At 46.2% G+C, this 23430-nt stretch overlaps 1 protein-coding gene across 1 annotated transcript in view; it reads right to left on the bottom strand.

Moving 5' to 3' along the window:
- The window catches only part of LOC147101278 (ADP-ribosylation factor-like protein 5B), a 40611-nt gene that overhangs the window by 5659 nt on the left and 11522 nt on the right, over nucleotides 1–23430 (bottom strand). The window contains exons 2-4 of the mRNA XM_085966570.1: nucleotides 14543–14603; nucleotides 13077–13224; nucleotides 976–1059 (exon numbers count right to left, since the gene is read on the bottom strand). Coding sequence (XP_085822696.1) covers nucleotides 976–1059; nucleotides 13077–13224; nucleotides 14543–14603 — 293 coding nt within the window. The remainder of the gene's footprint in view (nucleotides 1–975; nucleotides 1060–13076; nucleotides 13225–14542; nucleotides 14604–23430) is intronic.

Below are 23430 nucleotides of genomic sequence, written 5' to 3'. Positions count from 1 at the left end.
CAAAGCAACGAAGGCTGGAAAACAGCTAAGGCTGGAAAACAGCAAGTGTAAATCAAACCAGGTAATGGTATTGTAGTCCAGGCTCAGCATTCAATCTACACAAACATGATTAATGAACCCACCCATTTAAGTGGTGTCTACATTTGGCCAAGACTAACGCCAGGCAAAGAACTGGTGGTACAACCAGCTGACACAAGTAATGTGCTGTATATTTTTCTTGCTGGTCTACAATGGCAATTGTTTGAACCAAGGCAGATTTCCTACCCATTTCTTCCTATCCCCAACCCCACTTTTCTGCCTCCCCCGGTTTCTCGGGTATTATTTGATTATAGAAAGCATTAAATCCAGGCCAGATTCAGTTTTCACCAGACATCCATAGATCGGAACCTTACTTACTGAGGTCTGTGCCAATTCAAACTACTGTCACTATAGACTTGCAACGGGAATCCACAATGCATTACTTGGTCCCGCTGCTCAGAATACCGGATCTTTTCCTGGTGTTTACAGTCAGTTTAGGGGTGTCACTCCCTATCCAAGGCACTAAAGCAAACTGCGGAGCAGCTCAGCTAACCCAGCACACGCAGGGTATCAAAAATCAGCAAAATCTGGCCTGTATGGCTTATCACTATACAGGTAGTATCTTTAACTAATTGGTCATTGGGGGGAAAAAAAAAAATCAGAAGTTTCTTTTATGGCATACGCCATTATAACTTGCCGTCTTAACTCGGTACAGACTGATTGAATCTGGCACCTCCCTGGTCAGTATGGCTCACGGCCACTCTGAATCTGACCACCCAGCCATTGGAACAACTGGGAGATATTGAAGTTCAGAGAACCAATATTGACATATTGGCCAAATAAAAACTCAAATTCAAGACCCTGTATTTCAGACATCACATTAGTAGTGAACTCCCTTCTCTTTCCTCTTCATCCAATACTCAGTTTACTGGCTTTCAATTTCGCAGCAAATTGTACCTCGTGTGCCAGCATTTTGTAGAGTTCCTCTTTTGTAAGCGTGAGCCGCTCTCTGTCTGTGCTGTCCACAACTAGAATGACGAACTGAAAATAAAAACAAATTTACACATGATAAATACAAATCCATCCCTCCTGGAGACCAGTATCATGTAGTTAGCTTTTCATAGAACATTGTGAGGAAGACACAGAGCATACAAAGGGATATAGACAGGTTAAGTGAGTGGGCAATAAGGTGGCAGATGAGAGTATATTGTGGGGAAATGGGAGGTTATTCACTTTGGTAGGAAGAATAGAAAAACTAAATTTTTTTTTTTTTTTTTTTTTTTTTATAAAAACGGTGAGAATGTGGCGGAGCCACGAAGGGACTCTGAGCAACTGTATATAATTCCCTTTAACGATGTTTTACTCCAACCTAAGCCTGTACCAGTCTGTTAGTTATTTCTCGGTTTGTACATACTGTTTGCATGTACGGGGCGTGGTCCCTTTAAAACTGCGGGCAAACGCAATGACGTCATGCCGCCAATCACGTGACCACCCAAGCGCAGGAAAAACGTCATGACGCCATCCACGGGACCACCCTAGCAGTCCTCGTGGAAGCTTCATCTTGTACAGACCTGTTTTCGTGGTTCTCCTGTATCGATCTCAACAAACTGTTTAAACTGGTTTAGTTTTGCATTAAAAACCTGTTTGTTTGATTGCCGGAGTCGACCTCCGTTCTTGGTTAGGAATTCGTCAATTCCTACATTGGTGACCCCGACTTTTGTGAACGTTTTTCACAAAAAGAACACAACATGGAGGCCAACGCCATTTCGTTGAAGCTACCGCAGTTCTGGGAGCAGCAGGCGACCTCGTGGTTCATCCAGGTCGAAGTCCAGTTCGCCCTGCGGGACATCGTTGCAGATCAAACTAAATACCTCTACGTGGTCTCCGCACTCGACAGCTCCACCGCCTCGCGGATCATCAGCCTCGAGAACCCTCCAACGGAGCGCAAGTATGACACCATCAAGGCGCGGTTGCTGCAAGTCTTCGGGCTCACTAAATTGGAGCGCGCCATGCCCGGGCTTGGGGACTCCAAGCCTTCGGAATTGATGAGCCAAATGCTCACACTCCTGGGCTCTGAACCGGAATGTTTCCTTTTTCGGGAACTATTCCTCAGCCAGCTGCCTGAGCGAGTGCAAGCTGCCCTGGCCAGATCCGAGGTAGAAGACTGCGCGGCACTTGCGGCAGAGGCGGACAAAATTTTCGCGGTAACGCAGCAGTACTGCACCGCCATGAAGCGCCCATTCCCCACAGACGCCGTACCAGCTCGTCAGCCTGCTGGGCTGTGTTTCTACCACGCACAGTTCGGCGCGAAGGCGAGACGTTGCCGCCCTCCCTACAACTCCCCCCCCCAAAAAACTGCGACTTATGAGGAACGGGTCTAACGGGCGCCCCGCGGCCATGGCGATTGGCAATGCTGGCAAGTTGCTTTTCATTACCGATACGCTCTCCGGCCGTCATTTTCTGTGCGACACCGGAGCACAGTGCAGCATTTTGCCAGCGTCCGCCCTCGATGTACAGGCAGGGATGTGCAGCCTCGCCCTTGAAGCAGCCAATGGCGGAGCGATTCGGACTTTCGGCAGACGGCGTGTGGAGGTTCGCTTCGGGGGGCAACGGTTTCATCGGGAGTTCATTACGGCCAAGGTTTCTCAACCCATTCTCGGCACGGATTTCCTGTGCGCCAACAACCGCCTGGTCGACGTGAAGAACTGCCGGTTGATCAACGCGGCAACTTTTCATTCTATCCCTTGTTACCGCAGTAACACTACGTCGCGCACCGTCGCCTGTGCTTTTGAGACTCCGGATGAGTTTGCTCGCCTGCTCGGCGAATTCCCCGACCTGACAAGGCCCACTTTCTCTTCCACGGCCACGAAACATGGTGTGGAACACCACATCACCACCAACGGCCCCCCGGTCTACACGCGGGCCCGGCGCCTGGAACCTGGCAAGCTGGCGGTCGCGAAAGCGGAGTTCGCGACCATGGAACAGTTAGGGATTATTCGCCGGTCGAATAGTCCCTGGTCTTCACCCCTCCACGTCGTCCCGAAGCCTGGCGGCGACTATCGCCGCCTAAATGACGCCACCACTCCTGATCGGTACCCGATCCCCCATATTCAGGATTTCTCCGCCCATTTGGCAGGGAACACTATTCTCGAAAGTTGACCTCGTCCGGGGCTACCACAAGGTCCCCGTCCATCCCCAAGACGTTCAGAAGACTGCAGTCATCACCCCATTCGGCCTTTGAGTTCTTAAGAATGCCGTTTGGCTTAAAGAACGCCGCCCAGGCTTTCCAACGCCTGATGGACTCCATGCTGCGGGACCTCAAGTTCTTCGTCTACTTAGACGACATCCTCATTGACAGTCCCATCAAAGCAGAACACATCGGTCACCTCCGCACCCTTTTTCAGCGTCTCAGCCAACACGGCCTGATTATCAACCCGGCCAAGTGTCAGTTTGGCCTGCAGCAAATTGATTTCCTGGGGCATCGCATCACTTCAGAGGGAGCGGTTCCTTTACAGGCGAAGGTAGAGGCAGTGACATCCTTTCCACGCCCACAAACCATTAAGGCCCTGCAGGAATTCCTAGGCATGGTAAACTTTTACCACCGTTTCGTGCCTAAGGCAGCACTGCTCACGCAGCCCCTGTACGAGGCCCGCAAGGGCAGGACTGGCAAAGATACGGTAGACTGGATGGAGGACGTGGCCCGGGCGTTCGCCGGCACAAAAAGAGCCTTGGTCAATGTGACTATGCTGGCGTACCTGCTACCAGGAGCCACCATCGCCCTCACAACCGACGCGTCAGACTACGCAATCAGCGCCGTGCAAGAGCAGTGGGTGAATGGGGCCTGGCAGCCGTTGGCATTCTTCAGCCGTCAACTACGGCGGAACGAGAGGAAGTAGAACACATTCGACCGGGAGTTGCTCGCTCTTTTTCTGGCCATCCGACATTTTCGTTTCCTCCTGGAAGGACGTCCCTTCACCGCCTTCGTGGACCATAAGCCGCTCACCTTCGCCATGGCCAAGACCGCGGAACCGTGGTCATCCAGACAGCAACGTCACCTGACGTACATATCCAAGTTCACCACGGATATACAGCACGTGGCCGGTAAGGACAACCTGGTGGCCGACTGCCTCTCCCACGCGACCGTCAATACGGTTCATTTAGGCATCGATTACGCCCTCATGGCAGCGGACCAAGCCTCGGACCCAGAAGTCCAAGCCTACAGAACCACCGTCACTGGCCTCCAGTTGGCCGACGTCAAGTTCCATGCGGCAGGTACCACGCTCTTGTGGGGCGTCTCCGTTCGGGACCCTCGCCCTGTCATACCGGCCGTCTGGCGCCGCAAAGTGTTCGACGCCATACATGGGTTATCACACCCAGGAATGAAGGCCTCCCAGAAGCTGATGTCGAGGAAATTCGTATAGCACAGCATGCACAAGGACGTCCGCGACTGGACCACCACCTGCGTTGTCTGCCAAAAGGCCAAAGTACAGCGTCACATCAAAGCTCCGTTGGCCACCTTCACAGTGCCGGAGCGACGGTTTGACCATGTCAATGTGGACCTGGTGGGTCCACTCCCACCCTCCCATGGTTTTTCACACATCCTGACAATGGTTGACCGCACCACCATATGGCCGGAGGCAGTTTCCTTATCATCCACTACTTCGGCGGACATGGCCAGGGCGTTCATTTCCACCTGGGTTGCCCGTTTCGGAGTGCCTGCTGATATTTCTTCAGACAGGGGACCACAGTTTTCCTCCGAACTCTGGAATGTGGTGGCCCAAGGGCTCGGTGTCAAATTACACCGCACCACAGCCTACCACCCACAGGCGAATGGTCTCTGTGAACGTTTCCACCGGTCACAAAGCCTCCCTGAGGGCCAGCCTCCAGGACGCTGGATGGGTAGACAAACTACCGTGGGTCCTGTTGGGCCTTCGCACGGCCCCCAAAGACGACCTTCGCTCTTCATCAGCAGAGCTGGTGTACGGTCAGCCGCTGCGAGTCCCGGGAGATTTCCTGCCAGAATCGACGAAGCCATGGTCCGCGTCTGACCAGCTTACTAGTCACCAGGAGGCAGCCAGATGCTTCGCGCCGGTGCCCACTTCGCACCACGGGCTGCAGAGTTCGCACATTTCCCCCGGAGCTTCATAAGGCCGAATACGTCTTTATTCGTCACGATGCTTATAGGGATCCGCTCAAGGCCACATACACTGGTCCTTTCCGCGTGCTAGAGGCAGGGGACAAAACCTTCAAGGTGGATGTTGGTGGTAAACCGGACCACATTTCGGTTGATCGTCTAAAGTCGGCACATCTGGACCTCGACCGCCCCGTCGAGACAGCACAGCCACCAAGACGAAGTCGGCCACCTATCGTCGTCACGCCAGACCAAGTGCAATCGCCCGCTCCACCGCCAGCTGTCCAGCAGCCTCCGCTTCAGGAGTACAGGAGTCGTTCTGACAGGCTTGTCAGACCCTCTCACCGCTTGACTTTTTCCGTTAACGAGAATTCTGGGGGGGGGGGGGGGGGGGGGGCGCATGTGGCGGAGCCACTAAGGGACTCTGAGCAACTGTATATAATTCCCTTTAACGATGTTTTACTCCAACCTAAGCCTGTACCAGTGTTAGTTATTTCTCGGTTTGTACATACTGTTTGCATGTACTGGGCGTGGTCCCTTTAAAACTGCGGGCAAACGCAATGACGTCATGCCGCCAATCACGTGACCACCCAAGCGCGGGAAAAACGTGACGACGTCATGACGCCATCCACGGGACCACCCTAGCAGTCCTCATGGAAGCTTCATCTTGTACAGACCTGTTTTCGTGGTTCTCCTGTATCAATCTCAACAAACTGTTTAAACTGGTTTAGTTTTGCATTAAAAACCTGTTTGTTTGATTGCCTGAGTCGACCTCAGTTCTTGGTTAGGAATTTGTCAATTCCTACAAGAAACTATTAAATGATGGTGTTGAGAGAGATTCAGGTGTCCTCGTATAGGAAACAGAGTTAGCATGCAGTTACAGCAAGCAATTAGGAAGGCAAATGGCATGTGGGCTTTTATTGCAAGGGGGTTGGAGTACAAGAGTGAGGAAGTCTTGTTACGATTGTACAGGGCTTTGGTAAAACCACACCTGGAGTACTGCGCAGTATTGGTCTCCTTACCCGAGGAAGGATATACTTGCCTTAGAGGCAGTGCAACAAAGGTTCACTTGATTGATTCCTGGGATGAGAGGGTTGTCCTATATATGAGGAGAGATTGAGCCTATACTCTCTGGAGTTTAGAAGAATGAGAGGTGATCTCATTGAAACATATAAGATTCTGAGGGGGATTGACAGGGTAGATGCTGAGAGCTTGTTCCCTCTGGCTGGAGAGCCTAGAACTAGGGGGCATCGTCTCAGGATCAGGGGTCGGCCTTTTAAGACCGAGATGAGGAGAAATGTCTTCACTCAGAGGGTTGTGAAGCTTTGGAATTCTCTACTCCAAAGGGCAGTGGATGCTGAATCTTTGAGTATATTCAAGGCTGAGATTGATAGATTTTTGGACTCTCGGGAAATCAAGGGATATGGAGACTGGGCGGGAAAGTAGAGTGAAGGTCGAAGATCAGCCATGACCATCAGCTGGCTCGAGGGGCCGTATGGCTGCTCCTGCTCCTAATTCTTATATTTTTTTGTTCTTAATGTCACCAATTTTTCCCCAGTGATTGAGATAAATATTGAGGTCACATGATGGAAACCATATTGTACTTCCATTCCTCATTGTGTCATATGATACGCAGGTTCTGGTCACTTTTTAAATGCTCCCAATCTTAGCTGTTAGGGAAGGAGTGAACAGAGAGCATAGGCCCCAGATTGCTGTGTACATCTCCTACCATGCCAATTCAGTATAGCAGAGGTTTTGTGAAAACTTAGAGCCAGGGGCTGGGGGCGCACAGGGAAGGAAAAGAAAAAAAACTCACATTGAAGTGCTCAAAGGCTTAAGCTAATGTATTCCATTAAGTGATTTAGATGCACCAAATTAAAGGCCAAACATTGCACCAAGTAGAATTCAATCCTGCTCCGTTCAATTCAAATCAATGAAGACTGCTGGCAGATTCAGCTAATCGGATTTTATTGCAATGCTATGAATTATTTGTGCTGTATCCATTTGAAACACCCAACTTCACCATTAGATTTTGCACGAGAGTGCAGTTTGAACTATATACCAAGGTGAAGTACTGGGGCCATTGCAGTGGGGCAATTACAAGATGAATTAGGAGTACCACAGTGAACGTTAATGCGCATTGGTTTAACGGCAATAAATAGGCCTACTGCCAATGCGGACTGTAAATGCAGTATAAAGCAATTAGCCTGCAGTGTCAACAGAATTTAATTAAACAGTGATTTCATTCAGTAAAGTTGTGGCATTTTGCACCTCTGTTATTCTGTTAACCTGGTGCACAGGAGGTAGGAATTTTCAACTTTTGTTATACTGCTCCTTGTGTGAAATGGCAGAGGGTTCCAGGGGAAGCTTGCTCGATGCCATTGGTTAAGTTTCCAACCTTAACTGGCAGCTTCATGAAAGTTAATGATCAACAGATTTGATTGCTGCGTAAACACAACAGCGCAAGACGGTGCCAGCAAAGATCAAGTATTGCCAGCTGGGATACAAACTTCATTCAGAGTGGAGATTATAGAAACTTTTCACCATCATAACAGGCTGGCTGATCACTCCAGCTGTTCTGTCTTCTCCAATTTATTTTACATCACAAAGCCAGAAACTTTAAAGAGCAGTCAACTAGACACTAATTAGACTTTAATGGTCACCAACACCATGACCTGGACAACGCAGCTCAAAACAAGGCACTGCTCCAGCAGGGAAACTTCAGATCCTTTTGTTTTACTACAATCTGCTATCGGCACTTGCAGGTCATTTCAAAATTAAGAGAGGTTTTGATAAGAGTAAATAGGGAGAAGCCGTTTCCACTGGCAGAAGGGTCAGTAACCAGAGGACACAGATTTAAGGTAACTGGCAAAAGAGCTCGAGGGGAAGGGAGAGGAGAATAATTTTTTTTTTTTTTTTTTAAATGCAGCGACTGGTTAGTGAGTTAGAACAACTATATCAGGTTTAATTCTCAGTTTGTGTCAAGTTAACTAATCGAGGTGAAACTGATGTCTTTGGAATTGGCCTCACTCATGGAAACCAGGGTTTGAGCTCCTGATCACTGTCCAATGACCCCTGCTGGAACTTGCACGGCACACTGATGCCTGGATGGACACGCACACACAAAGAACCTAATCAGGCTCGGCTGCAATACACCCAGAGCCCAATACTCTCTCGGCTTGCACACGAATAGCCACTTGGGTAAGGCGCTGGAGGGCTGCTGTGGAGCAGAGCCTCCAAGGAGAACCAGCACTTCCAGGGAAGAAAATAGGAGAAAGAAACCCTTTGCTGGCTGCCGCCCCCTTTCAATCTCACTGTCAGGTGATAGAACAGTCTGGGGAGATACCACCAACAGTTTTCACTCTCCATTAAATCCAACCAGAGGTTTTTGAATTGTGCCCACTCTAGGAGCAACCCTCAGTACAATAGTACTGAAGACTTGTGCTCCAGAACTAGCTGCACCCCTAGCCAAGCTGTTCCAGTACAACTACAACACTGGCATCTACCCGGCAATGTGGAAAATTGCCCAAGTATGTTCTGTCTACAAAATGCAGGACAAATCCAACCCGGCCAATTACCGTCCCATCAGTCTACTCTCAATCATCAGCAAAGTGATGGAAGGTGTCATCGACAGTGCTATCAAGCGGCACTTACTCAGCAATAACCTGCTAACTGACGCCAGTTTGGGTTCCGCCAGGGCCACTCAGCTCCTGACCTCATTACAGCCTTGGTCCAAACATGGACAAAAGAGCTGAATTCCAGAGGTGAGGTGAGAGTGACTGCCCTTGACATCAAGGCAGCATTTGATCGAGTGTGGCATCAAGGAGCCCTAGCAAAACTGAAGTCAATGGGAATCAAGGGGAAAACTCTCCATTGGTTGGAATCATACCTAGCACAAAGGTTGTTGGAGGTCATTCATCTCAATCACATGACATCACTGCAGGAGTTCCTCAGGGCAGTGTCCTAGGCCCAACCATCTTCAGCTGTTTCATCAATGACCTTCTCTCCATCATAAGGTCAGAAGTGGGGATGTTCGCTGATGATTGCACACTGTTCAGCACCATTCGAGACTCGTCAGATACTGACACAGTCCGTGTCCATATGCAGCAAGACCTGGACAACATTCAGACTTGGGCTGACAAGTGGCAAGTTACATTCGCACCACACAAGTGCCAGGCAATGACCATCTCCAACAAGCGAGACCCTAACCATCTCCCCTTGACATTCAATGGCATTACCATCGCTGAATCCCCCACTATCAACATCCTGGGGGTTACCATTGATCAGAAACTGAACTGGACCAGCCATATAAATACTGTGGCTACAAGAGCAGGCCAGAGGCTGGGAATTCTGCGGCGAGTGTCTCACCTCCTGACTCCCCAAAGCCTTTCCACCATCTACAAGGCACAAGTCAGGAGTGTGATGGAATACTCTCCACTTGCCTGGATGAGTGCAGCTCCAACACTCAAGAAGCTCGACACCATTCAGGATAAAGCAGCCCACTTGATTGACACTCCATCCACCACCTTCAACATTCACTCCCTCCACCACCGGCGCACTGTGGCTGCAGTGTGTACCATCTACAAGATGCACTGCAGCAACTCGCCAAAGCTCCTTAAACAGCACCTTCCAAACCCGCGACCTCTACCACTTAGAAGGACAAGGGCAGCAGACGCATGGGAACATCACCACCTACAAGTTCCCCTCCAAGCCACACACCATCCTGACTTGGAGCTGTATCGCCGTTCCTTCACTGTCGTTGGGCCAAAATCTTGGAACTCCCTTCCTAACAGCATTGTGGGTGTGCCTACACCATATGGACTGCAGCGGTTCAAGAAGGCAGCTCACCACCATCTTCTCAAGGGCAATTAGGGATGGGCACTAAATGCAGGCCTAGCAAGCCAGCGACGCCCACATCCCATCAATGAATTTTTAAAAAAATCATGAGTTGAACTTCCATCAAGCTCCTGGGCCAACTTCATTTACTGGAGCAGTTTGCATGGAGAGGAAGCAACACTTGCAGAGGCTGATACAAACATTTTGAACTTGGGATGTATTACAGCTCGTTAGTCTTTAGAAAGAAAATCTGCATTTATCACCACATTTCATACACAATAAATTACTTTGTGCAGTCACCGTTATGTCGGCAGGTATGGAAGCCATTTAGTCAACAGCAAAATCCCACTAACAGCAATGACCGGTCAATCTGCTTTTGGTGAAATTGCTTGAATTTAGTTGGATTTAGCAACAGGACAACCTGCAATGGGATTCAATCTCGGAATCCGTGTTCAAAAGTACAGACAGCACTAGGACTATCACAGGCAGCAGTCAGCAGTAGAAAATGCATCTATGAAGATGCCTCATACAATGATAAACTGGTTACAGTAAGTCACTCGGGAACTGTAGAAAAAAATCTGTGGGATAAAAAGCCACATAAAGATCCCCAATCCAAATACTGGATACGTAGACATTTCCCTATAAGCTATATGCCAATTATTTTAATAATCCCATGATTACGCGAGTCATAAGTCACTGAAAATTATTGCGGGTTCAAAGCATCCACAGGCAAACCTCCCACAAGGTTTTGTCTGAATTTAAAACCTACACGACCAGTTTAAATTAAGGGTGCACAAGTAAGTGGTTGAAGGTGCGACAACTCAGGGTTCAGAGATACAGTTACAACTTGTTCAAGCTTTGTGGTTTTGGAATTTGTCTGAACTGATTAGATACTTGCCCTTACACTCAGTCCCAGTATCCAGATATTTGCTGTTCAATAAATCCAATAGGGAATTCAGAGGAACTTCTTTACCCAGACAGCGGTTAGCATGTGGAACTCGCTCGTCGTCTTGGCGAATCGCTTAAGGAAAGGAATAGAAGGATATACTGATGGGGTTAGATGAAGAGGGGTGGGAAGATGCTCATGGGGAGCATAAACAGCAGCATGGACTGGTTAGGCCGATTGACCCGTTTCTGTGCTGTACATTCTAGGTTCCCACTGGGCAATGAATGTAGATACTATGGGTCGCTGCATTTTACTAATTTCACTTGTTAGTCATGAAACTTACTGATAATTTCCAGGGGTAGAGGCAAGGTTCATTTTCTGAAGGAAAATGGATGCTGTCTTATTCCCTTTAGATGAAACTATTTGAAACAGAAGCAATTGCAGATACTTTTAGATTTAGCACTTTAGTTTGGGTCAGGAAACAGTGACAGCTGAGCTGACTCTGCACATTTACAGTGCTAAACTCAGCACAGAGGAATTGGGTCTCTGCCAAGCCCTGCACATTGATTCTCCATAAAAGCACCGATATTGGGACTTTGCTATTCTAAAGTTATATTTGAAGTACCATGATAGCATTACATAGACTTTTGAGTATTATTCCCTAAAGCTCCCTTATCCTTATTCAGACTCCTGATTTCTTTGGTGTAGTCTGCTGCTGGGATGAGCGTGCTGGATTTAGGGGATAGAGCTGGATTAAGCAGTGTAAACACCAGGAGTCAGCTCACAAACACACACAGCTCAAACATAAAAATAAGTACCACCATCTGTACATTTTGGGGCTTCCTGGGCTAGTTGTGAATGGACAACGATGTATACAACCACTGGGCAATGGATAAAAATAAACTTAACAAAATTCTCTGTTCATGCCAAACTCTGATGGCAGAATTATTAGATTTTGTATTTCTGATCCCATTTTAAAAAGACACCAAGAATCCCACCGCACATCAGGTCATGGCTGCTGCACAAAAAGCTAGGCAGACATGACTAGAGGGGTCAATAGCAGAAAGTTGTACGCCAGACAATCCTCTACAGAGGTCAAAGTATCTTATAAAATATTTTCAGACAAAGATTTACTCCTTTGTAAACTAACAGTAGCCTCACAAAAATTGCTCTTTTAGCACAGATTGCTGTACACTCAGTTTAATCAGTAAGAGGTACCATCACATGAGCAATTTATGCAGTGCCCTGCATCAAGTGGAGGCAAATACAATGATACAATGGCACTCTCTCCCCCACCACCCATAATACACATCCAATTGGCACAGGGGCCTAAAACAGGTCACTTTCTGTCCTCCTTGGCTAAGGGGGAGAAAGGGAGAAGGGAAGAATGATTAGGTTACTCAGAGTAAAGAGAAAGATGTTGGCAGTCATTTAATAGCATGAAATATTAAATTATTAATTTTAAGGTTTCTGTATAATGCAGATTTACTGGATTCTCATTACTGAGTAATTATTTCCAGTAAAAAAAAACATTTTTATCCAATTGCAGCAACCAACCATGCATAGGCACAGGAGTAGGCCATTCAGCCCCTCATGCCTGTTCTCCCACTCAATTAGATCATGGCTAAGTTTCGCTCTATCTACCCCATCAAATCCTTTAATCATCGCAAAACACTACAACTATATCATCTTAGTGGAACACAAGCCGAGTCGATGCAACTGGTCTTCATAATTTAACCCCTTCAACCCCGATATTCTGGTGAATCTGCTCTGCACCCCCTCCAAGGCCAATATATCCTTCCTGTGGTGCGGTGCCCAGAACTGAATACACCATCCTAGATGGGAGTCTAACCAGAGCTTTATATCATTAACAACTTAAGAACATAACATAAGAAATAGGAGTAGGCCATTCGGCCCTTCGAGCCTGCTCTGCCATTCAATGAGATCATGGCTGATCTTCTGCCTCAACTCCATTCACCGGCCCTGTTGCCATTTCCCTTGATGCCCTTACTAGTCAGAAATCTATCGACTTCTGTTTTGAATATACCCAACGACTGAGCCTTCACAGCCCTCTGGGGTAGAGAATTCCAAAGATTGACCACCCTCTGTGCGAAGAAATTTCTTCTCATCTCAGTCCTGAATGGCCTACCCTTTATCCTGAGGCTGTGGCCCCTGGTTCTACCCATACCATGAGTGTCCACATACCTCTGTGTTTGTATAATACGTGTTCCATGTTGAACGCAGCATGTCCTGGCCGCCAATGTCCCACATTAGGAAATGGGCGTTTTTCACAACTATTTCTTCCACATTGCTGCCGATTGTGGGTGATGTGTGGACCACCTCGTTCATTAGGCTGTTAATTAAATCAAGCAGAGGGTTAGGCTTCCACAGCGACACCGTCCATTGCACCCCAACTGGAAATCTCAGAGTCCAAATTTCTCAACACCCTAGAGAGACCACTTTCAGCCTAGGGAATTGTACAATTCAACAGCAAACAATTTCAAACTAGTTATCTCTAGCAAAGTGGTAGCTGGTACAAACTGTTCAATGACTGCCAACACTGCAGAGGACTTGTTCCATAAGAGTGCCAGAAAATCCTGGCAGTATTTCTGCCCTCACCAAAGCAAATGACAGCTCTTTAATGTCTCGAATTTCATATTTAAAACTCAATAATAATCAGAATAATTGTACAGTGAGATACAAATAAAATTACCACACGGCCCCAGTCAAGCATTCAACTGTTACGTAAAGTTATAAACCACATTATTGGACTGACAGCTAGCACTGCTGCAAGGACTGTATGAAGGGCCAAAATTACTAGCAGTTGAGCAGTACTCAAATTCCAGTGGAATGAATTGTGGCAATGGGAAGGAAAACAGCAGAGCGCAGACGCTGCCTCAGGGTACGAATACCCTGCTAAATACACCAGTCTTCAAACCAAACATTTACCTGCAACTTTATAGACCCTATAAAGTCATCCGAAAAGCTATCATGTCAACGTTTGAACGTTACAAGCATTAGCCTAGTCAAACAGTAAAAGCAAGCAGCAAAGCACATCTTGGACTGGTCAATCTTTCCTCCACTGCTCACCGGCACCAGAATGTTTAAATGTTCACCATACCATCTAACTTCTAGCTACACTGTAATTCCTAGAGAACTAATCCATATAGAAAGACCCTAGAGGTAAAGGGTCCCTGCCGGGACAGAAACACCACAATGTAAGCGGAGGCAAAATCCAAGCCATTGGAATCAATGTATAATGTTCAATCATCACTCTGCACGCTATATTACTATATGCACATGCGCATCAAAAGATAAAACTTTAGGTCCTAAAGCCATGCAATTGAGAGCCAACAATTCACCCAGATTGTTCAAATCTGCAGTACCTAGTTCAATGAACTTGGATTCAAAACATCAGGTTTCAGCAAAAAGCGACTTTCTATTAAGCTCCTGCATTAAAGGTACTATATAAATGCATGTTATTTTTGAATTTCTTGCTAGACTACACTCATCATTAGCTGTGCAAAAAACAATTTCAAACAAGTTTATGCATGCTTAAGACCTAGGCCCAGTAGATTTGGCAAAGAGTCCTATTTGCAGACAAGTGATAATGTATTTCAATTTAGAGTGTACAAAGATACTAAAGACGACAAATATAGAAATGTACTCACAACTGATAAAGGATGGTCGTTTTTCCTGCGTTGTCCAGCCCAACAATGATAACTTTGTGCTCTGATAAGGGGAAAAAAAACACATCCACCATGGTTAAACTTTGAATGCACCAAATCCTATCCTCTAAATAAAAAGGACAGATTTCTATTCTCTCCCTAGACTCTAGAAATGTCACACAGTCTGGAGTACCTTAAACCTCTGTACAAGAGTCCATCAAAATGTTCCGTTTAGCACTTTGTGGTCAGACACCGATATTCAATGTTCCTGCTGTACAAATATTCTTAGTGAATCAAAATATTTTCCTTTCCAGCTGCAGTTTTGTATGAAGTAAACCCGGTGGCATCAACTGCATAACCTAAACTCCACCGGTGTGAGGGAATGGACTGCCGTAAGACGCAACGGTATTGGTCCCAGACATGTATGCTGGCTGACCAAGGGTCAAGTAGTATAGTCCTGCAACTAGCTTCTCTGCCCCTTTGGGCAAGTACCTGTTCACCACCATTCTATGGCACTAAACACTGGTACTTTTTGGATGAGGTGTTAAACCGAGGCCTCAGGTGGAGGTAAAAGATCCCATGGCACTATTTCGGAAGAGATGGGGAATTCTTCCAGGTGTCATGGGCAATATTTACCCTCAACCAACATCACAGACTGACTATCTGGTCAACATCACAGTGCTGTTTGTGGGAGCTTGCTGTGCGCAAATTGGCTGCCACGTTTTGTACATTACACCAGTGACTACACTTCAAAAAAAGTACTTCATTGGCTGTAAAGCGCTTTGGGACGTCCAGAGGTCGTGAAAGGAGTTTTCGAAATGCAGGACTTTTTCTTTCAACAGCTCCAGGCCTGAACAGGACAAACGAACAGACAAGAAATACAGTCCCCACCACTTATAACGGGTGCATTGGTGTTAACGCGCTTTGTCGGCTATACATTGGATGGTAAACCCAAAGTGAATTAAGGAAGCCTGCGCTTAGCAACTGCCTCAATTGTTAGCAGTTGCATCCAGAATCTCATCACTAAGGTGATCGCACTTTAACAAAGTGCAGACTGCCAACAAACTGCTCGGAGACCCATCTCTGCCTGAAATCAGCAGAGCCTTTAATTTTTTAAAAAAATTTTTAAAATTAAATCGGTATGTACAGGGCAAGTACTTACAGAACAGCCTGAAGTAGTAGGCATGCTTAATAAGTTATAAGCAGTGCCTTTGTAATTGACTCCTAGGAGAATAGCAAATGGTTAGTGTGATTTGCCAGATATTTGCTGCTACTAGTGATAAGCCTGGGCTTCAAGGACTGGATGGTCAGGGGCTCTGGGGCCAGGTGTAGTCCTAGGTTGACACCCTAGGTTAGTGTACGTTGTTTGTGACACAGCTACAAGACACATGATTGCAGAGAGATTTTTCTGCCTTGCATTTCTACCCCATTCAAGCAATGACTAATGCACCATAGTTTAAGTTAAAATGGACATTCTGAACTGAATTTCTACTCGAAACCCCATGCTGGTATTTTTTTTTTGTGGAGAGTTTAGATTGTAGCTGTAGCGGAGTCAGGGAAAAATGTGCACAATTGTTGCTGGGTACCAGATGTCACAACCACTGCCTGCTGCTACAGCAGTTTCTCTTCCTTCACCATGCAAACATTGGCCTATTCTAGTGACAGACACACCAGACTGCAATTACACAACTCACTGCAGTACAACACGGAACTTACTGAAATTAAAAGCTCACTACATCCTTTGCAGATTATAGCCAAGTGTGCAGATCCTGCTCTTTTATGTGAAGACATTAAATTAAATTAATATTTAGAATTATCAGTTTGACAGCTCATTACCCTCTACTTTATCCGGTCCATCTCGCCAAGCCATGTACCTCCTGTGTTCGGGGACCTTGCTCCCATGTCATTGCCGATACCACTGTGGAGTCAGTCACGAGCACAGCTTCGAACACTCCTTCCAGTTTCTTTCCTTACCCCCTCCCCCACCTCCAAACAACATGGGCGAGACAACCTCTGGAACAGATTGGGACTGAAAGCAGAGCCCCACTGCTTAGGATGACCTTTATTTGGATTCTTGCCTTTTTTAAGTTAGCCTTGGGCTAAACTAAATTTATTTTTCCAGGAACCATGTGGCTGCAAGTTTGTAATTAAAGTTTACTGCAAAAAAGTTAATTGGGACCCAGTGTTAAGCCATACTATAGTACTCAATACGGCAGCTGTGCTTGGGAATGTAGTAAACAGCAACATTTGATAAAGGCGAACCTGGCAGCAAGTGTATGTGATGTAACTACAACTGTGATACAACTAGGTGTCAGTCGTGGCTCAGTAGGTAGCATTATCGTTCCCAAGTCAGAAGGTTGTGGGTTCAAGTCCCACTCCAGAGACCCGAGCGTAAAATCGAGGCTGACACTCCAGTGGAGTGCTGAGGGAGTGCTGCACTGTCGGAGGTGCCGGCTTTCGGATGAGACGTTAAACCGAGGCTCCGTCTGCTCTCGGGTAAAAGGCCCCACGGCACTAGTCAAAGAGCGGGGAGTTCTCCCTAGTGTCAAGGTCAACATTTATACCTCAATCAACATCAAAAACAGATGATGATCTGGTCATTACCTCATTGCAGCTTGTGGGAACTTGCTGTGTGCAAATTGGCTGCTGCATTTCCTACATTACAACAGTGACTACACTTTCAAAAAAAGTACTTAATTGGCTGTAAAACACTTTAGGATGTCATATGGTTGTGAAAAGGCGTTATATAAATGCAAGCCTTTCTTGCTTTCTATTCGAACAGACTGTACCAGAATGAACAAATCACTAATACCTGCAATTTCCCACAGTTGGGTGAGGCAGCAAGACCATAGATAGGAAAATCTAAACCATGGGGGTAGCAGGAGAAAGACATCTGCAAAAGGTCACGACTTGGTTTAATGCTTCCAGGGGGCTGTACGCTTTGCCGACTTTCTTTAAAAGCTCACTGGCCATCTGTCACCACGACCCAGTTGCAAAATCTGGAAACTGGGGGAGGCACTATCTTGTTCGGCAGTCCTGTGGCAGTTTGAGGATTCCACTCCATCCCTCACGTGAAAGGAGGCTGCTGGCATTCAAACTGCAGCTGTCACCAGAGTGTACAGGCACCTCAAACAAAACCCAAACAGCAACAGCTGCGCACACACACACACACACACTAACAAATCAAATTCAACCTATGTCGAAGGTTTGACAGAAAGGGAACACAGTAATTACAATCTTATCCACTCTCTACATAGGTTACATGCAACTTGCTTAAATATGGCTTTCCATAACAAAACCCTAGAAACAAATCTTTAATTGTTCACTAAAATAGGATGGTATTTCCTTAGCTGACAGCTGGTCCCTCCCTCCCCCCCAAAAAAGTGTGAAACACTCCCCTCCCCTCCCCCAGGCAATAGGAAAATCCAGGTGCAGAACAAAGAACTAGAATTACAAACAAGATGTGGCTTCAGTCCCTCAATGTTCAGTGTAGCACTAAGGGAGCGCTGCATTATTTGAAGTGCGGTTTTTGGACGAGACCTTAAACCAAGGGGTCCCATCTGCCAGTTCAGGTGGGTGTAAAAGATCCCATGGCATTATTTCAAGAAGCAGGTGTCGTGGGCACATTCATCCCTCTGCCAAACTAGATTAGCTGGTCACTGATCTCATTTGACTGCGGGATTTTTTTTTTGTGTAAACTGGCACCCACATGTGCCCACAGAACAGTGACTACACTTCAAGAGTACTGCATTGGTTGTAAAGTGGTTTGGGACAACGTAAAGACATAAACTGGGCTATCGAACTGTGCAATCTTTTCTTTCTCAATGGTTCAGTTAATCCAGCTGCCTGGTATGGAACCGAGCTACACAAACCCCAAGGACCCAGGTGCAAGCCATGCTGTGTGTAAAGTTCAGTCATCTCAGCCAGGGTGGCGGTAAGCGTGCTGCAATTGGACTCCACTCCCCAGACTCTGCAAGAGGGGACAGGGCTCCCATGGCAGAGAGTTCTCGCCTTGATCAGTGCTGGAAAATGCACAAGGGAACTCCAGTAACACTGGGATCCGCCTAGACAAAGTTATTTGCATGATCAGATAGCCAGTCAACATTACTTCTGGGTTCGTGCAGGAAGAATGGCCACTTGGGTGAGGGACCCAGTGCTCATGAAGCTGTACAATGGAACAAATCAGTGCTTGCGGGAAAGGGAGAACATGTTTTTCCCCAAATTAAGTGCGGTCACACCTAGCAAATCATGGCAGTAAAACCATCAGCCGGATCAAAACAATTTAGCAGCACAAAAATTAAACCAGACCGTGCGATATTAACAGGCATGAAGAAATGCCCCAGTATTGAGCAAATGCATCTGGCAGGATGCAGAGGAAACCTGGATGCCTTACAGATGTGCTAACTGTGAAAATCATGGCTCTTTAGGTAATCTGATAACTGTCAAAGAAAGGATTAGTTAGGGTCACTGGGTCAGCTCCATGAGGGTTTTACAGCCGGGTGATTAACCCGTCACAATGTACTGTAGCAGGACACAAGAGGTCATAGGCCAATACCCACAGGCAGGGGTGAATAGCAAGCACCTGGGCCTCAAGGCCAGCCATCTATCGACTCACACCTTGAAGCTAAAGTAAGAGAGATTAAATGAACACATTTTCTGCAGTTTACAAGAGACCTACAAGTGTCAAAGAGCTAGTGCACCTCTGCCTCAAGCCAAGTCACAGCTGATTGAAGAGAGCAGGAGAGGAGATGGAAGTAAATCATGAAGTGGATGATGCTTGGGTTTTAAAAACCAATTGTAGAAAGGAGGAAGAGAAAAATCTTTGCTTTAGTTGGTCAGAAAATTAGATTTTAATCCAGCTACACTCACATGTAGAGTGGCTATGGACACGGAATCAAGCTTCTAACAACTATTAAAGTCCACGGATTGGTAATCTCACTAACTAGAAGGACGGCTGGAGCGGAGCAGCAGAATGCAAAGTTCACACTGACAGCAGAAAGTGTCTCTTGAAACGTGGTGTCGTACATCAGATCGTCACACTGCTCCAGGCCTGCACTGTATCAATTTAGAATTGCTTGATGTAAAAGTTGGATGTAAAGAGCGAGAACTGCTCCATTCTCCAGTATTGGTATTCAGCCTGAACCTCAAGTTAAAACAGTGCACTGATGCAGCAACAAGTATTTATATAGCACCTTTAACATACTAACATGTTTCAATGCTCTTCACAAAAGTGTTAAAACAAAATCTGACACCGAGCCATATAAGCAGATAACCAAAAGCTTGGTCAAAGAGGTAGGTTTTAAGAGGCGTCTTAAAGGAAAAAGGTAGAGGCGGAGAGGTTCAGGGAGGGAATTCCAGAGATTCGGGCCTTTACATAGGATAGAATTACCATAGGGTAGAATTACCATAGGATATACGGCACAGAAACAGGCCATTCGGCCCAACCAGTCCATGCCGGCGTTTATGCTCCACTCGAGCCTCCTCCCGTCTTTCCTCATCTAAATCTATCAGCATAACCCTCTATTCCCTTCTCCCTCATATGCTTGTCCAGCCTCCCCTTAAATGTATCTAAACTATTCGCTTCAACCACCCCCTGTGGTAGCAAGTTCCACATTCTCACCACTCTGGGTAAAGAGGTATCTTCTGAATTCCCTATTGGATTTCTTGGTGACTATCTTATATTGATGGCCTCGAGTTATGCTCTTACCCACAAGTGGAGAAACTCTCTGTATCCACTCTATCAAAACCTTTCATAATTTTAAAGACCTCTATAAGGTCACCCTTCAGCCTTCTTTTTTCAAGAGGAAAAAAGAGACCCAGCCTGTTCATCCTTTCCTGATATGTATACCCTCGCATTTCTGGTATCATCCTTGTAAATCTTCTCTGCACCCTCTCCAGTGCCTCTATATCCTTTTTATAATATGGTGACCAGAACTGTACGCAGTACTCTGAGTGTGGTCTAACCAAGGTTCGATACAGGTTTAGCATAACTTCCCTACTTTTCAATTCTATCCCTCTAGGAATAAAGCCTAGTGCTTTTTTATGGCCTTGCTAACCTGTGTCGCAACTTTTAGTGATTTGTACTCAGATCCCTTTGTACCTCTACCCCACCTAGACACTCACCCTCCAATAATAAGTGACCACCCTATGCTTCCTACCAAAATGTAATACCTCACATTTATGTGTTGAACTTCATTTGCCAATTATATGCCCATTCAGCAAGTTTATTAATATCCTCCTGTAATTTGTTGCAGTCCTCCTCAGTATTGACCATCCCCCCCAATTTGGTGTCATCCACAAATTTAGAAATTGTGTTTTTGATTCCAAAGTCTAAATCGTTAATGTAAATTGTGAACAGCGGTCCCAGCACTGATCCTTGTGGAACACCACTACCCACCTTCTGCCACTGAATAGCTAGCCTTTGCTCCTACTCTCGGCTTTCTGTCCTGAAGCCTGCCAGCAATCCATTCTGCTACTTGTCCCCTGACTCTGCATTCTCTGACCTTGTTCATCAGTCTATTATGGGGTACCTTATCGAAGGCCTTTCGAAAATCTAGATAAATTACATCCACTGCATTACTATTGTCTACTCTCTCTGTTACCTCTTCAAAAAATTCAATAAGGTTGGTCAAGCAAGACTTTCCCTTTTGAAATCCACACTGACTATTCATTACTATGTTTTTGGTTTCTAGATGTTTAGATTTTCTCCTTTAGTAGGGATTCCATTATTTTTCCTACCACCAATGTTAAGCTGACTGGTCTATAATTCCCTGGACATGTTCTTACCCTTCTTAAATATCAGTATTACGTTAGCTATCCACCAGTCCTCTGGCACTACACCTTTTTCTAACGAATTGTTAAATGTGCGTAGTAAAGTCTCTGCTATCTCTTCCCTAGATTGTTTTAAAATGCGTAGATGCAATCCATCCAGACCAGGGGTTTTATCCCGAGTTTGATTAATGGCCCTATTCCCATCCCAACCTTCCTTTTTTTTTTTTTTTTAAATTGATGTGCCTGTAAAATATTTTACTATTTTGCTTTATGCACCTTGATAATTAAATTTCATAGTTCCTCTTTGCCTTCTCTCAATCTCTTCGTATTCTCCCCTTATCATGCACTCCCTTGCTGTCTATGCATTTAATGAATGCCTCTTTCCTTACCCTCAATGGTTCCCTTATGGCTTTATTCATCCATGGAGTCTCATTAGTGTTGTCAGCTGAAAGCACAGCCACCAATGGTGGAGCAATTAAAATCGGGGATGCTCAAGAAGCCAGAAGTAGAGGAGCCCAGATATCTTGGACAGTTGTGGGGCTGGAGGAGATTAGAGATGGGGAGGGGCAAGGCCATGGAGGGATTTGCAAACAAGGATGAGAACTTTAAAAAAACATGTTGCTTAACCATGAGCCAATGTAGGTCAGCGAGCACAGGGGTCATGGGTGAACGAAGCTTGGTGTGAGTTAGGACACGGGCAGCAGAGTTTTTGATGACCTCAAGTTTACAGAGGGTAGAACACAAGAGGCCAGCCAGGAGTATGTTGGAATAGTCACATCTAGAGGTAACAAGGGTATGGATGAGGGTTTCAGCAGATGATCTGAGGCAGGGGCAGTCGGGCAATGTTCCAGAGGTGGAGACAGGCAGGCTTACTAACAGGACGGATATGTGGTCAGAGAGCGATGAACATACAAGTTGCAGCAGCAAAAATCATTGAAATTAATGCCACTTCCAATGTTAATTCAGCTCCTTCACATCACTGGGCTCAGGAACACCAGTAGCACAGCAGGTGCTTTAATTCTGGTGTAAAACTTCATCCAGATTCTGGACTATGATGTCCATGAACTGTTCTGGTTTCACAATTAGACTGGGGCGCTGGTCTCTATAGGCATGCAACACTCCAATTTTAGAGAGTCCCACGGAGAGCAAACACATTATAAAATTCTAACAGGACTAGACAGACTAGATGCAGGAAGGATGTTCCCGATGGCGGGGGAGTCCAGAACCAAGGGTCACAGTCTAAGGATAAGGGGTAGGCCATTTAAGACTGAGATTAGGAGGAATTTCTTCATCCAGAGAGTGGTGAACCTGTGGAATTCTCTACCACAGAAGGCAGTTGAGGCCAATTCATTAAATATATTCAAAAAGGAGTTAGATATATTTCTTAAGGCTAAAGGGAATCAAGGGATATGGGGAGAAAGCAGGGACAGGGTACTGAGTTTGGATGATCAGCCATGATCTCATTAAATGGCAGAACAGGCTCGAGGGGCCGAATGGCCTGCTCCTATCTTCTATGTTTCTATGGGACTGGCTCCCAACATTTATATTACTAAAACCAGCTTCCTTAGCACAATGGCAGAACAGAAAGGATCACTCCTGTATCGCCAATGACGAGCATAGAGGTTGGCTCTCATTTTCTCTTCTCTCTTACATTTGGCTAAGAATAGTTACGGCAGCTCCTTTACTTTCAAGGTGCAATGAGACAACTGCCAGCTCATGCCTCACGTGTAGTATGAAAACATATCTATAGCCCAAGGCTAGACCAAGAGTGCTGCATCGACAGTAACAAAAAATCTGAATCATAGGAATCACCTTCAGTCAGATCCCCTGATACTGGGAGCCTTTACACGTGCAAACATTTTTAAATTTAAGTGTGTTAACAGAATGCCAAAACAGGGGAACTAGAGACACCCAAATCAAAATGCAGTCAGATTTTTTATAACCCTTAATCGCCAGCTCCAATGATTCTCAGTTGACAGCAGCTACAATGGGGAAAGCAGCAAACCTAGGTCACAAATCTCCACTGGAGTGCCAGTCTCGCAGGCCCCTGAACCAAATGCAAAACCACCCTCAGCCCTACAACAGCTGGGTAAGGAGACAAACACGCTCCAATCAAATCA

The sequence above is a fragment of the Somniosus microcephalus genome, chromosome 24 (genome assembly GCF_052327205.1).
Source record: "Somniosus microcephalus isolate GS21.2 chromosome 24, FLI_Smic_1.0, whole genome shotgun sequence".
Taxonomy (NCBI): domain Eukaryota; kingdom Metazoa; phylum Chordata; class Chondrichthyes; order Squaliformes; family Somniosidae; genus Somniosus; species Somniosus microcephalus.
The sequence above is the reverse complement of the archived record's forward strand: the minus strand, read 5'-3'. Positions and strand labels throughout refer to the sequence as shown.